General features: G+C 45.4%; 1 protein-coding gene and 1 long non-coding RNA gene across 2 annotated transcripts in view; one reads left to right on the forward strand and one right to left on the reverse strand.

Moving 5' to 3' along the window:
• The window catches only part of SMYD2 (SET and MYND domain containing 2), a 45,266-nt gene extending 39,867 nt beyond the window's left edge, over positions 1 to 5,399 (reverse strand). Inside the window, exon 1 of the mRNA XM_084865557.1 lies at positions 5,087 to 5,399. Coding sequence (XP_084721683.1) covers positions 5,087 to 5,259 — 173 coding nt within the window. The 5' untranslated portion in view covers positions 5,260 to 5,399. The remainder of the gene's footprint in view (positions 1 to 5,086) is intronic.
• Positions 5,400 to 5,562: 163 nt separating this feature from the next.
• The window catches only part of LOC311612551, a 36,420-nt gene continuing 23,000 nt past the window's right edge, over positions 5,563 to 18,982 (forward strand). Inside the window, exons 1-3 of the long non-coding RNA XR_014793306.1 lie at positions 5,563 to 5,745; positions 10,888 to 11,012; positions 16,870 to 16,906. This is a non-coding gene — a long non-coding RNA (uncharacterized lncRNA). The remainder of the gene's footprint in view (positions 5,746 to 10,887; positions 11,013 to 16,869; positions 16,907 to 18,982) is intronic.

Genomic DNA, 18,982 nt, shown 5'->3' on the forward strand with positions numbered 1-18,982 from the left:
GGGGGTAAAGAGGAGAGAGCAACCTAAGGACTCGTATGCATGCATATAAGCCTAACCAATGGACACAGACCCCAGGGGGATGAGGACATGAGAGGGGGTAGGGAGGGAAAGGGGGGCAATGAGAGGATAAGGACACATATGTACCATCTTAATCAATAAAGAAGAAAAAATAAAAATAAAAGCTTTATCTGTGTAGGTTTATGATACCATTTCCATTAGGTTTTGAAAAAATACTGCACTATTCTAGGGGGCCTGAGTTTGAGAGCTGCTTCTTTTAGCTCTGGGTAATGGGCCATCTGAATGATGACTCCATTGGTCAACCATTTCCAGTATTTCCTTCTCAGTATCCCTCACTCCAACCCCAACACCATTAAAAACAAACAAAACAAAACCCACACACCCCTTCCTGAAATCACAACATTTGATCACACTAAACATTTGCCAGCAGAGCTCATCGAACAAGTACCAGCCAGACACCGGGCCAGGCGGACCACTTACTCTGTGGTAGGGCTGTGCTGAGCCCCCGATTTCCACCATCTCGGGGCTAGTGTGGTGGGTGGGTATCAATGTTTACATTTTACAGACAAAGGAGCCTGGGAATTCAGAGAGGTTAAGCGATTCGCCTAAAGACAAACCAGCAGGAAGGGATGAAGCCAGAATTCAAACCAAAGTCCCTCCTTTGCAGCCTCTAAATAAAAGAAAAACCTGAAATATGGCAATGTGGAAAGTGACAACACACTATCTCATCTGACATGCAGGTGGCTGAATTTTGTGTTCTTTAATGTACCTTCTTAGAAGAAATCTGTTGTCTGTATTTTTGAACCTTACTACCCATTGGGGAAAAAAACACACAACAAAAACAAAACAAAAACCATGTGAAAAGAAGGTGGAATCCTCTATTAGGGCCAGTGTCCAATTTTTCACTCAGAAAACAAGGTAATGTGAGACGATGTGAAGCTATTTCTCCCCTTTGAGACTCCAATTCTCGGGAAATGTTCTGGGAATAAGTACCATCACAGCAGCCCTGCCGACAACACCTGTGGGCAGAGCAGCTAAGACAGCCCTGACAGTTTGGTCAAACAGGGGGGAAAGGGGATGGACACTGCTACTGAACACATCAGGGGACTGTACATCTTTATAACTGCTGAAATAAGGTGTCTCCACCTGAATGCTTTGCTCATGCAAACCTTTTACGTCTTAAAAGCACCCCTGAGTGGGCCAGACATAATACAAATTCCTTGAAACTGGGATTTCAAGCACCCCTGAGTGGGCCAGACATAATACAAATTCCTTGAAAAGAGGGGTTCCAACACCTCTATTCCAAGGAAGTTCAGTGGGCCTTCCTACTTTCCCCCCATAATCTAAACAAATGAATAAAGAGACAATATTCTCGCCCTTAAATGACCCAGGAGCCAAGAGAATAAAAGATCATCGGAGGGGACGTTTGCCCACCTGAGGACCTGCATAGGAAGTGAATAATCAGATGGAACACTCACTGAGATTACAGCGAATTTTCCCACTTTTCCCTTTCGGAGACAATGTCAAGTGCTGAAATGTGTCACATACCAAGTTTGAAATATAATGAAAAAAAAAAAAAAAAAAGCCCAGAAAACTGCCACAAAACGTTGGCCAATGCCAAAAACCTATGTTTGAATGTGAGTGGGTGTGTTCATAAAATGTATCTAAGAGGTCTGGTAAGGACAGCTCCCAATTAGAAGACATTTATATTTTTAGAAGCTGCCTTCCAGCAGCTGAGGCAAGATCCACATCTTCCCAAGTGTCACCTGCCCGAACTGAGACAATATGTCTCACAGGAAAACCTCTCCGGCAGAAAGGATCCTTGGTCTGAACTGTCCTGACAGTGGCAATCCCAATCCAAGGTGACCTAAGAAACGTCCCGTGGTTTTTGTGTTTAGTTTTGTTTTTCCAACTTAGAGAACATAATTATTCCTGAAGCAATCACCTATTTTCCTCCAAAATAAGTGAAACCTTCATACAACGACTATGACAGGGAAAATCTCTAGTGGCCCATTTATCTAAGCACTATTGTTTTTATCAAACTTCCAGCATAAGAAAAGATAAGGAGTAGTTTTCTAAGGTAAGGGGTGGGGGGAGAGTGGGGGGTAAGGAGTGGGTTTTGCCCTGTTTGCTTCAATATTTGAGAGTCCTGTCCCTGCTCCCCGGAGGCACCATGGAGACAGACATCCAGGCGTTTCTCCAGGACAGCTGGACCGGCTGATCTGTCCCGGGTCACGCACAGACAGCGGCCAGAGGAAATAGTGCTAAATCTATGAGAATGATCTAACTCACTCCGAACTAATCAGAGGGAACAGAACTCACAGAGTGGAGTCGGAAGATATGTCTAATGCCATTCTAGCGCCACCGTGTCCTGATTTCTTGTGTGTTATGTTAACCGTGACTTCAAACGGGAGGAAGTGAACCGTGGGTGTTGACAGGTCACACAAGCCAACAGAGAGAGGTGGGGGAGGTGCGGGAGAACCGCCCTGCTGCATGTGCATGTGACGGCTCTGGTTCCCGGCCTAGGGCAGCAATTAGCAAACCTGACAAGTGTCATTCAGAAAACGGGGAGGAGAGTGGGGGTGGGGGCAAACTTTGTCACATAGGCAAAGCTGACCCTGACTGTGCATCAGTGTTCTAAGGCTGGGTGTGTGTGTGTGTGTATGTGTGTGTGGAACAGATAAAGTTAAGGACACTCACAGCTAAAGAAAAGCATCTCACCCAAGCCGGTTTGGCTCAGTGGTAGAGCGTCGGTCTGCAGACTGAAAGGTCCCAGGTTCGATTCTGGACAAGGGCATGTACATTGGTTGCGGGCACATCCCCGGTAGGGGGTGTGCAAGAGGCAGCTGGCCGATGTTTCTCTCTCATCGACGTTTCTAGCTCTCTATCTCTCTCCCTTCTTCTCTGTTAAAAATCAATAAAATATATTTTTTTTAAAAAAGAAAAAAAAAAAAGAAATGAAAAGCATCTCTCAGCCCTGCTTCTCCCATCTCAACCCAGAGATATCTGATCCCTAATTCATTTGAGGTGAGGACGGGGAACTACCAGCTGAGTGAGTACCTACTATGTGTCTGGCATCACGAGGCGAGTCTTCTCTCCCACCACGGACCGCTAGGATCCCTGACGAGGGGAGGGAGGCCCCTTCCGGGGTGGGTGATCCTGCTTTGCTCCCGCCACTCCTGCCACCCACACCGCTTCAGGCTCTGAGCCACAGTGAGGCTCAGAAGATCAAGGGGACCAGTCGCAGCAGCCCTTTTTAACTTTGGGAAAACCCAATGCTCACTTCACTCGCACGTTGCAAAGTGGTGCCATGACCCTTTAGCTCTTGGCTCGCCAATTCAAAGCGCCACATCACATACAGCCCTGACGCTGCCCACCGCGATGATTCTGTATCTAGTTCCTTTCCAGGTTCCCCCAAGCGGAAGACAGCTCTGTCAGGGAGAGTCGTCTGGCCAAGATTACTACGGCATTTAGCTTCCGTCCCTTCTTTTCAGGCGCCTTACTGCGGAATAAGGCGCACCGGTCTCGGAGATGGAGTCCTTCGGTGTAGGCTGGACTTGAGACCTGTATTCTAAAGGAAGCTGCAGGAACTCAGGTGCGCTCCACCTAGCCTAAGTTTCCCCATCTCAAAGATGAAGAAACGGAGGTTCGAAGATAGTACAGCAGAGTCCATTTCTCAGAGAGCAGTGGGAGGCCAGGGACAGACTTCACTCCAACGCCATGCTTCCAGCCATGCTCATTTTACTGAGCACCTAATTGGGTGGGACATGGGCAAAACTGAAGAGACCACAGATTTCATTCCCTTAACTACGGGTGTGACTCTTTATACACAGTCACACTTCCTCTGTGTGTTAAATGGTGCGAGAGGGTGTTGCATGGGTGACTTCTAAAGTGCTTTTCAGGTCTGAAGCTATCATAAAGCTTGAGGCTATAATTACGTGTCGGTGTATGTGGGTATATACGCATACATACAAACATAGACATATAAGGGATAGATTCTCCCTTCCTCCAGTGGATGGACAGAGGTAAACCCCACCTGCGGCCAGACAGTCCTGAGCTCTGAACCACCAATCAGCACCTGCCAAATACCCTAAGCCCCCGCCCCCCCCCTTTCCTAAGTCCCTAGGTCCCTAATCACCAATCAGAGTGTGCTCAGTGCCCTAAGCCCCGCTCCCTATCCTTAAAGGTGCTTGTACCCCGGCCCTTGCTCTCTTCTCTCTCCCGCCCCTCTTTCTGGAAGCAGCCGGCAGAGGTACTCTTCTCTTCAATAAAGCCTGTGTGTGTCCTGCCATCCCGGTCTCCAGCCTTCTCTATTTCATCTATCAATATGCATAGGATAAGTGCCATTTTCAACCACACATTTTTTGCCTAACCCCCCAGTGACTGTGTCTCCCCAGTTCTGAGCCAGGTCTGATGCGCCCCATCAGTGCAGGCCCTTAGAACCCCAGGTGCGTGGTCAGTGTCCCTGGGGCTTCTCTCCAAACACCAAGTGCGGAGCGCCAGAGGAAGGAAGAAGAGGGAAGGCATGCACTTTCCATGAATATTCAGTGTCACTAAGTCCCTTGGAGGAAACAGCAAATCTGTGGCAGGGCCGGGCTGCGGGTAACAGAACACACCTCAGGAAGCGCAAGTTAAAGGTGGCAGACTATGGCTGCCTGAACCTGGGGTCTCCCCACCCCGCCCCCTGGCAATGTCCGGGGCGGGCAGCGCATGGCCTTGCGTGGAACAAGGCTGGCTCCGCGCCCAGCCCACGTCTGCGGGCAGCACCCAGCTTCTCCCAGCTTGGCACACTGTGCCCACGTGGGCAAACTCTGCAAACGTGCGGGACAGGGCCTGTGGCGGCGGGAACTTGGCTCCTGTTCCCTCCATCACGTGGCTGGCCCAGCGGGGATCAAACCACCAGCCCTCCCGCCACTGGACCTCCCCTAGACAACCCGCGCCCCCCCCCTCCACCTGAGCGGCCGGCGCTAGGACCCCGCGCGCCGCGCGCACTTCCTCCCGCCGCGGTCCGAGCCCTGGCCCGGCGCCCCCACCCCGCTCCCGCCGCCGCCCGCCGCCCGCCGCCTACCTGGCGAAGCAGTGCTCGCAGTGGTTGCCCCGCTCGTTGGCTGTGAGCACGCAGGCGTAGGCCGGGCAGGAGAAGAGCAGGTCCCCCACCTGGAAGGGCCGCAGGGCGCGCAGCCCCCGGCCCTTGCCCGGGCTGCCGAAGCGCTCCAGGCCGTCGCCCCCCTCAGCCCGCATGGTGGCGGCGGCGGCGGCGGCGGCGGCGGGAGGGCGGCGGGCGCCGGCCGAGCCCGAGCTGTGCTCCCCGCGCGCTGTTATTGGAGAAGCGTCACCCCGAGCCGAGCCGCGGGGGGCGGGGTGGGGAGCCGCCCCGGCGGACGCGGTCTCCCCGGAAGGGAAGACGGCCCCGCCCGGCCCCGGAGGGGGTGAGGGGTGGGGGTGGGGTGGGGGCCGTTGCCGTGGCCCCGCCCCGAGCGTGGGACCCTCGGCCGCCCCCGCCGCCTCCCGGGCCGCTTCCGGTGCGGCCGCGACAAAGGCTGCAGCCCCGGCGGCTCCGCCGGGAAGGAGGCGGGAGACAGACGCCTGCGCCTCCGCCGCGTCTCCACGGAGCGCGGGTCGCGGTTCCCGGCCCCGGGGCGGGACGGTCGCCTGCCTGCCTGCGGGGACCCGTCCCGAGGCCTCCCCCCTGGACAGTCAGCCGGGCCCTAGGAGGACCCGCCCTGGGTAATTGCAAGGGGGCAGAGGTGTCTCTCAGCCTGGCGTGCTTGTGTCCACCGGGGAACAGGGCAGAGACATTGCAATTAGGAAAGTTGGATGTGCTAAGGGTTAAAGGTCTCTAACCCTGTGAGGCTTTTCTTCTTGTAGGGTAGCTCTGAGGGTAGGGTGTGGACTTAGTTTCCCCCTCTGCCTACCCCCCTAGAGGGGGTTTAGCTGCAGGGCCCTAAAGGAAAGGGGGGGTGCCCAGGCTCATGGAGGAGGCTGAGACGTTGAATAAGCAGAGGAGTTGAAGGCTGTTGTTGGGGGCAATGCCAGGCTGTGGCCAGACCCCTGAGCTGGAGTTTGCAGTGGTTTTCACAATCATCTTAGAAAAGTCAGGTCAACACCCAAAACATGTACAACAGTGCTAAGTAGCTTTAGTTCCGTGCACATACGTGCTGTTGGTGTGTTACGATGAGAAAGAAGGATACAATCTGTGCACATAGGATTATTATGTAAAGGCCGAAGCTGACGTGCATACAGTAAAGGCGAAAAGGGTGAAGAGTTTAGCGGAAAAGACCTATGCTTAACACTCAGGTTTGTTCTCAAACTATGTTACCCCCGGAAGGTCAAGGATTACTTTAGCAAAATGTGGTTTGGAATATGCCATGAGGTCAGTAGACTTTTTGACACTTATTAAATTCCTAAAATGACTAAGCCTCTAGCTTCCCCGCAAAGAAAAATACATCAGGAATGCCATTTCACTCGTGCATCTTAAGAACTGTTCACTGAGAGCACCCGCCATGGGCCAGATGGAAAGATGGACAGAGTGTAGCTCTTTGCATTCAGCACATTCACAATCCAATAACGATTACTGTTCGCTCTGGAGAATTATGGGCCAGGCATCAAACTAAGTGCATCAATCACGATATTTCATTTGATCCGTGGTTACAACAGTGAGTTAAGTGTTTATAGCTCCCATTTCCAAAATTGGGCAACTGAGAGTCAGAATCATGTCCAAGACCACACATGTCAGTTGCAGAATTTCAACCTCAGTCTGAAACAGAGGCCCGCACTCCTAACTCCCCTGACTCTCCCGGAGCAAACAAACACAGCTCACTTCATGTTGATGTTACGGTGGCCTGGACAATGTGTTCTGTGAAAATTCAGGCCGTGAGGGACACATTCAGCGGGAAGAGTGAGGAAGGTGCCACGCTCAAGGGACGTTTGAGCTGAGCCTAAAGGATGGATGGGGCTTTGCCAGTACAGGAGCCGAGAACAGTTTTCCGGGCAGAGAGAACCACGTGCAAAGACAGGGAACTCAAAGAACAGTGAGTGTAGTGGGGCCCCCTGAGTGGTTCTGAGCGTAGTGTGAGTGAGCGCTCAAGGAGAGGACAGCTGATGAGGCAGCAGCAACGGGAGAAGTTTTGTCCCAGACATGGGGTGGGAGCCCCTGGAAGTGTTCCTGCAGAGGGGGTGCTACAATCAGTGTTCTAGACTCAGTTCTACTGGCAGTCTCGCAGGTAGATTGGAAGGGGACAGGACTGACCAGGGGACCGCCGGTTCAGAGAGCATCTGCAGTATTTTCAATGAGAGGTGAAGAAAGCCCGAAGGAGGCATTGGGGAAAGAAGCAAAGGTGTTTGAGGATCATCCCAACTTCTTCTTGGGCATCGGGTGTCTCTTCCACGTGGGGGAGATACATGGCAAGCAGATAACAGCTGGTGTCGACTTTCTTCCTAGCCGTAGCCTGATCGGTCTTACAGGCTGAAGGCAGGAACCATCAATATCCTAGAAGGTGGGGACCAAAAGCGGCATTTTCTTGCTAACAAGGAAAGTAAGGGCCTGTGAAGCTAATGAGTTGCCTGTGTAACCCAGGGACAGGCAGAGCTAGCATGGAAGCCCACCACATGTGCGTTTAACATTTAAATATTCATTACATGCTTACTGTGTTCCAAGCAACAGAGATATGGGCTGCTGATAGAATGGTAACGAAAGCTGACTCATTCCCTGCCCTCGCAGAGCTCTGTACAGAATTCTGGTGGAGGAAGCAGACTTGGATCACATAATCACACAACTATGGGCAGTCAGTTGGTCTCAAGGTCTTAGGGAAATCGAACCTAGTCTAGGGAAGCTTTTTTTGGAGACAGTGATGCCTGCACTAAATCCAAAGGATGGATAGAATTTAATCAAGAGAAGAGGTGGAGGGACGTGCATGTGCAAAGTTCCATGGGTCTGAAAGACATGATTGGAGCAGAGCTAGATGGAGAGTGTTGTTCCAGGTTATTTTAGGGGGTAAGTAGCATTAGCTGGACAGGCTAATGGAGTCAGAAAAGCCTCTGACAGGTGCCAGTCTACTACGTTAGATAAACTTTATGCCACACACTAAGTTGATTTTGGCAATTGTGTTTTGTTATAGACTAGAGGCCCAGTGCACGAAATTCGTGCACAGGTAGGGTTCCTAGGCCTGGCCAATGATCAGGGCCAATCCGGGCCTTCCAGCTGCCAGCCAGGGCTTTCCTTCTCTGGCTATCGGCTTCCTGGGCCTGCCTTTGTTCTGCACCGCCCACTGGTGGTCAGTGCACATCATAGCAAGTGATCGAACTCCTGATCTCCCAGGCAGACTCCCTAGGGGGACCCTTTGCATATCAGCCTTTGAGATTATATATATATATATATATATATATATATATATATATATATGTGTGTGTGTGTGTGTGTGTGTGTGTGTGTGTGTGTGTGTATATATATACACACAATATATATATATATATCTCAATATATATGTATTATATATGTTAATGAAAGAAATTTCTCAAACCCTACAAGTTTTTGAGTTACATGTCCACATAGGCAGCCCTTGGATAAATTTTGAGGCTGTATGGTTTTTAACTCTGATTTCTGGGAGCTTTAAGAAGAAGAAAGAAGAAAAGATGATGTGGAAGTAAACACACAGTTATGAACAGTAAACAGTTTACCGTTTCAAGGATCAATTGTGCAAAGTAATCTATTGTTTGCATTTTAGTTGTATGCAATTTTTTTTTCTTCCCTCAGTGAGAAAAACATTAGCATAGCTGTTGAGTTGTCTTCCCAGGCAGGTGGCGGCTGAGGCAGACTTGTTCTTGCGGTGAAGGTGACTGATTTAAGGACACAGGAAGAGGAGCCATCTCCTTTCAGAAACACGCCTGTGCTGAACACAGAGTGACTCGAGATGGAAAAATAGTCAAGCAACAGCCATGAATTGAGGCACTTAAAAGTACAAAGAAAACTGTTTACAATGAATGGCCAAGGAATGGCAACAGACCAGCCTGGGCAAACCGATGACAGCACTCTTAATGCAATCCATACTTGTCACTCTCACTCGGAATTCTCACATTCCGTGAAAGTCACCTTCCAGCTGCCGGGGCCCCTCCATCTCTTCTTCCACTTGCTCTGCCCACGGTTTGGAAGGAATGGAGTGAGTTCTCCATTACTTCGCCTTGCTGTAGCTCACCAGAAGCGAGACAAAGAGGAAGACCCCCTTTGCTTACTATCTCTAACCTAGAAATTGATCTAAGTAATGAGGGAAATTTCCTTCCAATCACAACTTGGCAAGTGAAGGAAATAGCTCTGGCCTAGGGAAATCAAGCCTTAGCTAAGAGGGAATACGGATGAACGTGGGCAATGGACTGGTACTATATACTGGCACACCTCTGTGTATTCCAGTATTGATTATGCATCTACACCGAGATAGACCCTTCTCAGACAAAGGTGAAGAGACCAATGTACATGCAAAGAGCTATGCAGTGGCTGAATGATGGCATCTGAGGATATTGGAACCCGTAAACATTATCTTATATCCATGGTCAGCAAACTGCGGCTCTCAAGCCACATGCGACTCTTTGGTCCCTTGAGTGTGGCTCTTCCACAAAATACCATGGCCTAGATGAGTCTATTTTGAAGAAGTAGCACTAGAAGAAGTTTAAGTTTTAAAAATGTGGCTCTCAAAAGAAATTTCAGTCATTGTACTGTTGACTAATGAGTTTGCTGATATGGTTACCTTAGATGTGTTCAGTTAAAGACCTTGAGGTGCCATAAGTGTCCTGGATTATCAGGTTGGCCCTCAATGCAAGCAAATGAGTCTTTATAAGAGATTGGACAGTCAGATAAGGAGGCAACAATGTTACCGCAGAGGCGAGGTTAGAGCAGCGTTGCTACCAACCCAGCAATGCAAGGACCACCAGAGACAAGGAACAGATGTTTCCCCGAAGAGCCTCTGGGGTCAGTGTGGCCCTGCAACTCCTTGATTCCAGCCCAGGGATACTGATTTCAGACTTCCGGCTTCCAGCGTCATGAGTGAATACATTTCTGTTGTTTAAGCCACCTCATCTGTGGTAATCTGTCACAGCAGCCACAGGAAACCAATACAAATGATAACGATCAAAGTTTTAATAGGGGAACGAACAAAGTGTGGTAGAAGGGCTTCACAGAAGACCTGATATTTTTAGCTCCTTCCAGAAGGAAAATTAAGGATTGACCATGAAAAAGAGTCTGTGCCCCCTACCCTTACCCCAAAACGGGTTTCAGAACCCGAAGATGTAAAGTCACTGGGATAGGAGAGAACCTGACAATCCAGAGAATTTTTCTTTTACTTAATGATCACTTCCCTAGCTCTTACTAGGTACCAGGTGCACTTTTACATTACGTTCTCACTTTATCCTCCTAACAGCATTTTATAGATGAAGACACTGGATCACCATAGTTGGGACACTTGTGAACATACTAGGTGAACAGTGGGGGGTGGACTCGAAGCAGGCTGTGTAGCTCTGCATCCATGCCCTGGGCCCCTGCACCTCGTGGCCTTCCTATTTGGCCTGAGCGATAACCATGGGTGGGGGCTCTCCAGTGAGGCTGGGGCAGCAGGAGTGGCCCCACGATGAAGGGTCCTGTAGAGCCGTGTGCATAGGGTTAGGGCACAGTGGAGCCAGAGAAGGAATTTGGCAGATGTGACCCAATTGTTGCTTTGGAAAGGTCACTTTTCAGGGCTGAATGGAGGGTAAATTACAGGAGGGGGAGAGAAATGAGTCTAATGCAGTAGGTAGTCCAGAGGAGGGATGTGCCTGGCGTGAACAAGGGCAGTGACAGTGGTGATGGAGAGGATGGATATGGATTTGAGATCTTCTCATTAACAGGACCTGGGGATCAGAGCGCATGAAGAGGAAGAGGAAGGGGGATTATGAGCCATGAGAAAGTACGGTGACGGCTGACATCACCTCCGTCCAGTCCCTCCAGTTCATTTCCTCCCACCTTTCACCCTGTGAGTATTCCTCAAACAAGGTCTTCTTATTTCTTCCACCTCTGTGTTTCCAATTTAACTCTTTATTTCCCTTCCTAGGCCCCTCCACCCTTATGGCCTCACTTTAGGATTACTGCGATAGCAGTAATATTTTGAGATAGTGAACGGCCGGTCACTCATTGGGTTCTCTGTTTACTTTTATACCCTTGCCCTTACCGCCCACTAAGTGGCATTGACTCAAAAATAAATGATATTTATGCATTAGATTCTGAAACATTTTCTGAGTGACTGAAGTTCTGAAAGAGGTGATAAAGTTTTGATGTGTGGTGATACTTTAATATCAAGGGTATGTTTGACCTAGCTCATAGATTTACTTTCTTTTTTTAAAGTATATTTTTATTGATTACAGAGAGGAAGGAGATTGAGCTGGCAACCCAGGCATGTGCTCTTGACCAGAATCGAACCTTGGGCCCTTCAGTCCACAGGCTTACGTTCTATCCACTGAGCCAATCCGGCCAGGGCGTTCCTAGACTTTCTTGTTCTTTTGCAGTGGGGAGGAGAGGGGAAATATATTATTGTTATTTTCCTGATCATGGACCCATAGGTATTGGCTTGCAATGCTGACGAGTGTCCTGTGCTGCTCTACTGTCTCAGTAGCGAGCAAAGGTGTTCACTTGGCCATAAAGAAACCTCTGCTTCAAGCTGAAGAGCAGCAAGAGCATCCCTAACACATACTTTACAGACCTAACCCAGCCTCTCAGCCGCACTGCAGCGTTTTCACATAGAGGCAGAGTTACCATGGAAGGAGAAGCTATTTATATCAGTGGGAGGAATACTGAAGCCCAAGAAAAGTACATACATAGCTATTTGGGAGTCAGTTTTATCATTTCTTAAACTACCAGCCATATCCTCTTGTATGTAGAGGGAAAAAGAGATTAAGAAACAGAGCTTAAATTGGGTTTGTCCTCAGCATTCAGGAAATATAATAGTTCTAACTAGATACTAAAGATGGAATAAAAGGGCATCAAAAAAACAAGGCCCCATTACTGACATTCTTGGTTCTCATCTAGATTCATAAGTTTTTTTTTTTAAATCTTTGAAAAGTCTTACTACCTTTCCCCCCATTTAAAAAATAAAACAAAACAAAAGGAGGTAATAACTGTAACAAAGTTTAGAACTTGTGATATTTCTAAGTTGTTGAGAACAGGCTAAATTTCTTATCTGGGGGAGGCCGGCTTATCTAACAGCTGGAAGGAGGGGATGGACATAGAATTTGATTTTCTTACCAAAGGCTGATGGCTTTGAGCAACTTGCCTGGAGCCAGATTTTTGGTCTTTTATGCTCCCTCTAGAATCCTCTCTGATTTTATGTGAAAGCAGAAGAGTTCCATAAAAAGAAGAGATGGCCCTGACCAGTATGGCTCAGTTGGTTGAGCATTCCAACTACCAAAAGGTCACTGATTCCATTCTGGGTCAGGGCACATGTCCAGGTTTCAGGCTTAATCCCCAGTAGAGGGTGTGCAGGAGGCAGCCAATCAGTGTTTCTCACATAGATGTTTTCCTCTAAGATCCATTAAAAATATATTTTAAAATAAAGAAATTTATATATATAAAAGCCTAAGCGACGTCCAATTGTTCGACTGGTAGCTATGCACGCAATGACCACCAGGGGGCTGATGCTCAGTGCAGGAGCTGCTGAGCTGCCTTAACTTGTCAGCTGCGGTTTTCAGGTGAGCCCTGGAAACCAGAGAGGAGGGAGCCTAATTTCAGGGTGCGTCACCCGAGAACCACCCTCTTGCAATCCGGGACCCCTGGGGGGATATCAGAGAACAGGTTTTGGCCTGATCCCCACAGGCCAGGCCAAGTATAAATCCATGCACTGGGCCTCTAGTATATTTATAAGTATGTTTATAAATAAACTAGTGACTTGGTGCATAGATTCATGCACATTGAAAGGAAATTAATTACAAGGTAGCTGGTGGGGCAGGACTGAGTGAGACAAGAGATGGGCTGGACATGCCCTGGAGCCAACCTCCTGTGGTCCCTTCCCAGCTGCACCTGGGCCGAGACTCAAAGGGTATCTGTAGAACAAGCAGGGTCTTTCTGGCAGTTGGGGTCCCTTGGCCTGGCCTGCGGGGATTGGCTGAAACTGGCTCTCCAACATCCCCCTAGGGGTCCCAGAGTTGCCGTACAACAGCAACTTTGCAGAGGGCAATCTGCAAAGTTGCTGTTGTACAGGATGCGAAACACAAGTGTGCAGTAAACAACTTATAGAAAGCTATTGTATAAAAATGTACTAGAGTGTAAGATTCCTCCTGAAGGCAAGGTTACTAGGCTGTTCTGCTCCAGGCAATGCCTGAAGCAAGGTAATGTTCAATAAATATTTGTTGGATGAATGGATAACACATGGCAGAGAATGTTGAGTCTTATGAGAATTGTAAAAAAAAAAAAAAAAGGCCATGGTCAGTGTGACTGGGTTGAGTGTCCTTCCATGCACCGAAAGGTTGCTGGTTTGCAGTCGAGGCACTGATCAACATTTCTCTCTCTAAAATCAGTAAAAACATATTTTAAGGGAAATTGCAATAGAAAGGACAGGTGACTTCAGCATCTTTGAAGTTATATACGTAGAGTTAATTAAGCAGATAGTCAGGCCATGAACAGAATCTCCTTTGCATTACGATTGTTTCTCGAATCCATCAGTTGCTTTGTCTTCCTCTTCTAGGAAGACCCTGAGCACATTAGGTAATTGAACACGTTACTTGTTACACCGGGTTCCAGGAAATGAATGTTAGACCAGATGACAAATATGCTAGGTGTTTTTGGATGGCTGGATGATTATATGGATAATGATTACATGAGTAGCCTGCCAAAGCTCTGATTCATAGACAGTATTGCCTAGCAGAGAGACCTAACAGAAAGATGTTCGATAAGTAATAGAGGGGGTGGTTATGCAAATGTGATAAAACATGTGAGGACAATACATTAATGATTGAGGTTTGGGAAATGGGGAAAAATATCATTAAGGTCATTTTAGTTTTACTGTTTTATTATTTAAACTGACTTCAACCAAAAAACTTGCCTCTGCCCACCCTATATAGTGCTAGACCTAGTTCACTTTGAAATCCTTTGGACTGTTTTCTCACCACTTTCTGAATAGTTGACTAAATATACATAATGGCTGTTTGTCTTGGGGTGCTCTCTTACATTGAGCTCTTTACTACTAGATTTCAGCGACTCTGGTGCCTGCTACAGTCTCACCAGTTGACAGCAAAATGAGACAAACACGAACAATATACTGCTTATGTATAGAAAGCTAAGCTGACTAATCTTAAAGGAAATTTTTTTTAAAAATCTGAAATTAGGACCTTTTCAAAGTTAGAATACTGTTTCTTTTTAAATGTTGGAGGCTGTAGATGGTAATTTTTTTTTTTTTTAATGTTTTAGGCAAAATAAAAACTGTCAGGCCTATATGGATCCCACTGTCTTTTACATAAAGACATAATATAAACAATAAAAATAAAGTACAAAGTGAAAATCACATATAATTGCACCATTCAAAGATAATTATCCCAAACTTCTTCATTTTTCAAATTTATAGGGCAGGGTAAAAGTAGGTTTATGGCTGATCATATGTAAAATAATACAATAATGAATAAATAATAATACAAGAATAAACTCCGTGTTTCACATACTCACAACTGTAAATCTACCTTTGCCCCACCCTGTATATACTTTATGTGACACATCTACACATCTATTTAGATAGATAGCATACAAAATTTCATGCTGTTCTATAATCTACTTTTTCCCACATGTCATTGACATCTTTTAGTATCATTAAACATTGATCTATATCATCATTTTTCATGGCTCCATGGTCTTCTATTGCACCATAAGTCATTTAGCCAACCCGAAGTTCAGGACCATTTGAAGTTTTTAGTTGGTCTATACCAGTGTTTCCCAACCTTCTCTCATGATGAGAATCACCTGGTGGAGTTGTTAAAACACAGATTCCTGAATCCCAACTAAGAAGTGCTAAACTAGAATTTTTGAGAACATATAGGTAAAATTGCATACCTAACTTAGTGCTCTGTATATAACATCTGTGTTAGAGCACTAGTTAAGTATACAATTTTACCTATATGTTCCCAAAAATTCTAGTTTAGCACTTCTTAGTTGGGATTCAGGAATCTGTGTTTTAACAACTCCACCAGGTGATTCTCATCATGAGAGAAGGTTGGGAAACACTGGTCTATACAATGTTCTAATAAGCATCTTTTAAATAGCTGTTTAAGTAACTCTAATAAAGAAATTGCTTTTCTTAGGGGAAATGTTACATATAATACTATTTCCTGGAGCTTCACAAGGCTTATTTGTGTATTTAGCAAGTATTTACCGAGCATCTACCAACTGTGCTAGGTGCTGGGATTAATATATTCAAGGCTCTGGAAATTCTTACAATAAAGATGAAAGAAATCTCTGAAATTTTTAAATTTAAGGTTTCCCAACTTGTATTCTATTTTGGTTGTTGATCATGGAAACCTTTCCCTTTTTGAAATAGGATATCACTCATATTTCAAACGAGCATCTTTGTATTTCACTTGTCTTACTTGGAGCAGAATTTAGAAGATGATAATCTAGTATCAGTCTTGTTGAAAACTACTAATTAAGTGCCTGTATTTACCTGTTACTTTTATAGGAACTCTGAAAAAAAAATCTTGGGAATTATTTAGAGGAAAGATATGTGTTAGACGTTTCAGAAGAATACATCTTTGATCTAAATTACCAGATTAACTTCCAGAGGAAGTAGTATTTTGGTATAAATATTTTGTTGGGACACTGGGATTTTATTTTGCTTTGTTGTTTTTTTTTGTTTTTGTTTTTTTTTTAAAAAATAGTATTCATTCAGTGGATAGAGTGTCGGCCTGGGGATTGAAAGGTCCCAGGTTCGATTCCAGTCAAGGGCATGTACCTTGGTTGTGGGCACATCCCCAGTAGGGGTTGTGCAAGAGGCAGCTGATCAATGATTCTCTCTCATTGATGTTTCTAACTCTCTATTCCTTTCTCTTCCTCTTTGTAAAAAATCAATAAAAATATATTTAAAAAATAGTATTCATATCATCAGAACAACAGGGCACTTGAACATAGGAGGAGAATATGAGATAAAGTTTCCAGCTCTACAGTGGATTTGTTGGGGGGAAAGGAGTGAATTTTCCCGGGGAAATAGAATAGACTGAGGAGGAGAGAATAAAAAAGAAAGAGATGAGATTATTAAAAGGAATTAAGGATGTATCAATAGGTTATGAAGATTTTATAGCAACATGTGGAATAATTAAAAATAAGATATTTCATATAAAAATAAGGATCCTGAGTCCCATTTATAATATGTAAAAACCAGCAAGGAAAAAAAAATTGAGTGAGAAGGAAGAAATCAATAAAATAATAGTGTTCAGATTTGGGTGCTTTCTCCCCCCTCAACTCTAATTGTGGTTTTCGTTTTTATTTTTTAAATACATGATACAATTGAAAAAGAAATCCTAAAGGATCAGACAAAATTAGGAGAAGAGAGGCTTATGGAGGAGGAGGAAGAGAGGTTGAGTCGGACAAAGGCAACGCATAGATTAAAGCGAACGAGGGTAGGAGAAAGAACATCCCATTTGTCCTGGAGGAGATCATTAATGGCACCAGTGCTGTGAAGTGGACAAAAGCTGTCTGTAGTGGGGTCAGATGAGAGAACTGGAGAAGAATAATTTTTTTTTTTTTTAGGACCTAGGAGCATAATAATTCACCGAGAGGGTCCCAGCAGCCACTGTTACTTTGGTTTGGGTTTTATCATGTAGGGATTTTGCCTATATCATTTTTTTTTTTTTTACCCCCAGAAGCTGATAAATGAAAACCTGGGGAAAAAAAAATCCTGTGAGTAAGTTTCTTTGCCCTTATATTTGAACTGAATAATAAAGAAATGGTAAATTCTTTCTCTGAGCTGTGATAGAAATGCTACCATATAGAAATCTTAATAATATGCCCTGTGTATACCATTTAAAAACAGGAGAACCTGGTCACCCCAGGTCATGTCAGGTGCCTTTTTTCCCCTCGGTGATTTGTGTATATTTTATCCATAAAAGACAAGTTATTGTGAAAGGATATGAAATATAGGTTTAAGAATCTCAAAGAACAAAGTGCATTTTTTTGCTGTTTGAATTTCTTAAAATTAAGTTCTTAAGACTCCTGCTGCTTACCTTTAAGCAAGCAACCTTGGAACTACTCCATGAAATCTGGTGAAAGGATGAACCAAAGAGTTTCCATATATATATATATATATATATATATATATATATATATATATAAAGCAGATGGGAGAGAGAACATGTAAGTCTCTTCATACTTATTAGCTGAATTGAATGCCTGTGGTGGGTCTCTCGGGAGCACACAGTAGCAGCCTCTTTGTATCACAACTCAGCCGGAAGCATTTATTCCCTTGCAATTAAGGCCAAGGGTGCCACCAGTGATGCGAATGGAAGCAATTATGTGGATTATTCAGTTCCCTCCACGTGTCTCAAGAGTTTGTGTGTTTGTGGCTTTATGTTTGTGTGGAAGTCCCCGTATTATATTTCCCTTGGTTCTCCCTGGCTCTGCAGGTTCAACCTCGGCTAAGAACAATAGCTAACACTCCTGTGGCGCTTCCTCCATGCCAGACATTGTGCTGGGCGCTTTAGATACATTATCTTTGTCCGTCTTTTCAAAACTCTGGGGTGGGGGTGGGGTGGAGGGAGTGTTAAATGTGAATGCATTGGTTCCCCAGAAGCAGATACTGAAATGAAGTTCATTATACAGGGTTTTATCCCCGAGATGGCTCTAGGAGAGACCAGTATGGAGTCGGGGAAGCAGGCCAGGGATAGGGAGTTGAGCCAAGTGAGGGAGCAGCTCAGGCCAAATCCTTCAATCTGTCCCACAGAGCAACTCTAGGCCATGGGTTAGGAAAGGGAGCTTGACTTCCATTCAGGAGTGTATAGTCATTGATTAACAACCAACTGGGGTAGCAAAGTATATTGGGGTGTGGGCGGGGGACTCTATGAAAGAGGAGTAGCAGGTGCTTACTGAAGAAGGTGGGACAGAAACATCTATGTTTTCTGCTGCATTAGGTACAGTTACCTCCACGTGACAGTTGAGGCCACTGAGTCTTGCCCAAGATATCAGGGCTCATACGTGTAACACAAACCATTTCAATTTGATTTGTTTTTTAAAAATGCCAAGAGTAGTCTGAGGACCAATCTGTTAATTCTTTGTTAAACTAAGCTTCAGCTACCCAAGTCTCTAAGGTAAGCTCACAGAACAGACTGAAACGTTGGACAGTTGGTGTGCTTTGTAGAATGCACCGCTCCCAAACCATCTAACCGACAGAAATTGCCCAGTTCTCATAGAACTATGTAAAAAAGAATTCCACGAGTCTTTCTTTTTGTTGTTGTTGTTGCAAATGGCAAGATTTCATTTTTATTGCTGCATAATATACTTATATATTTATATTTATACGTACACTTACATTTATATTTATATATCACATCTTCTTTATCCATTCATCTCTTGGTGAATACCTAGGTTGTTTCTATATTTTGGCTATTGTAAATAATGCTGCAATGAACATAGGGATGCATGTATCTTTTCAAATTAGTATTCCTGTTTTCTTTGGATAAATACACAGAAGATGGATTATTGGGCTGTATGGTATATCTACTTTTAGCTTTTTGAGGAACCTCCATACTGTTTTTTGATAGTCGCTGCACAAATTTGCAGCCCCACCAACATCCACGAGTCTTTCTTAACAAGATGTATTCACACAGACCCCATTTTTACGAGATGATGTCAGTTTAAAATGCTGACCTGGTTTTCTACACACTTATCGTCGTCTTAATCTCCCTGTTTTTCCAAACAGAGTTTATTTTCCTCACCAGGTCACTAACATGATTTTCTTGGCTTGGATTTGGTGTAAAATTG

The sequence above is a fragment of the Pipistrellus hanaki genome (genome assembly GCF_964339955.1).
Source record: "Pipistrellus hanaki genome assembly, chromosome: 18".
Taxonomy (NCBI): Eukaryota; Metazoa; Chordata; class Mammalia; order Chiroptera; family Vespertilionidae; genus Pipistrellus; species Pipistrellus hanaki.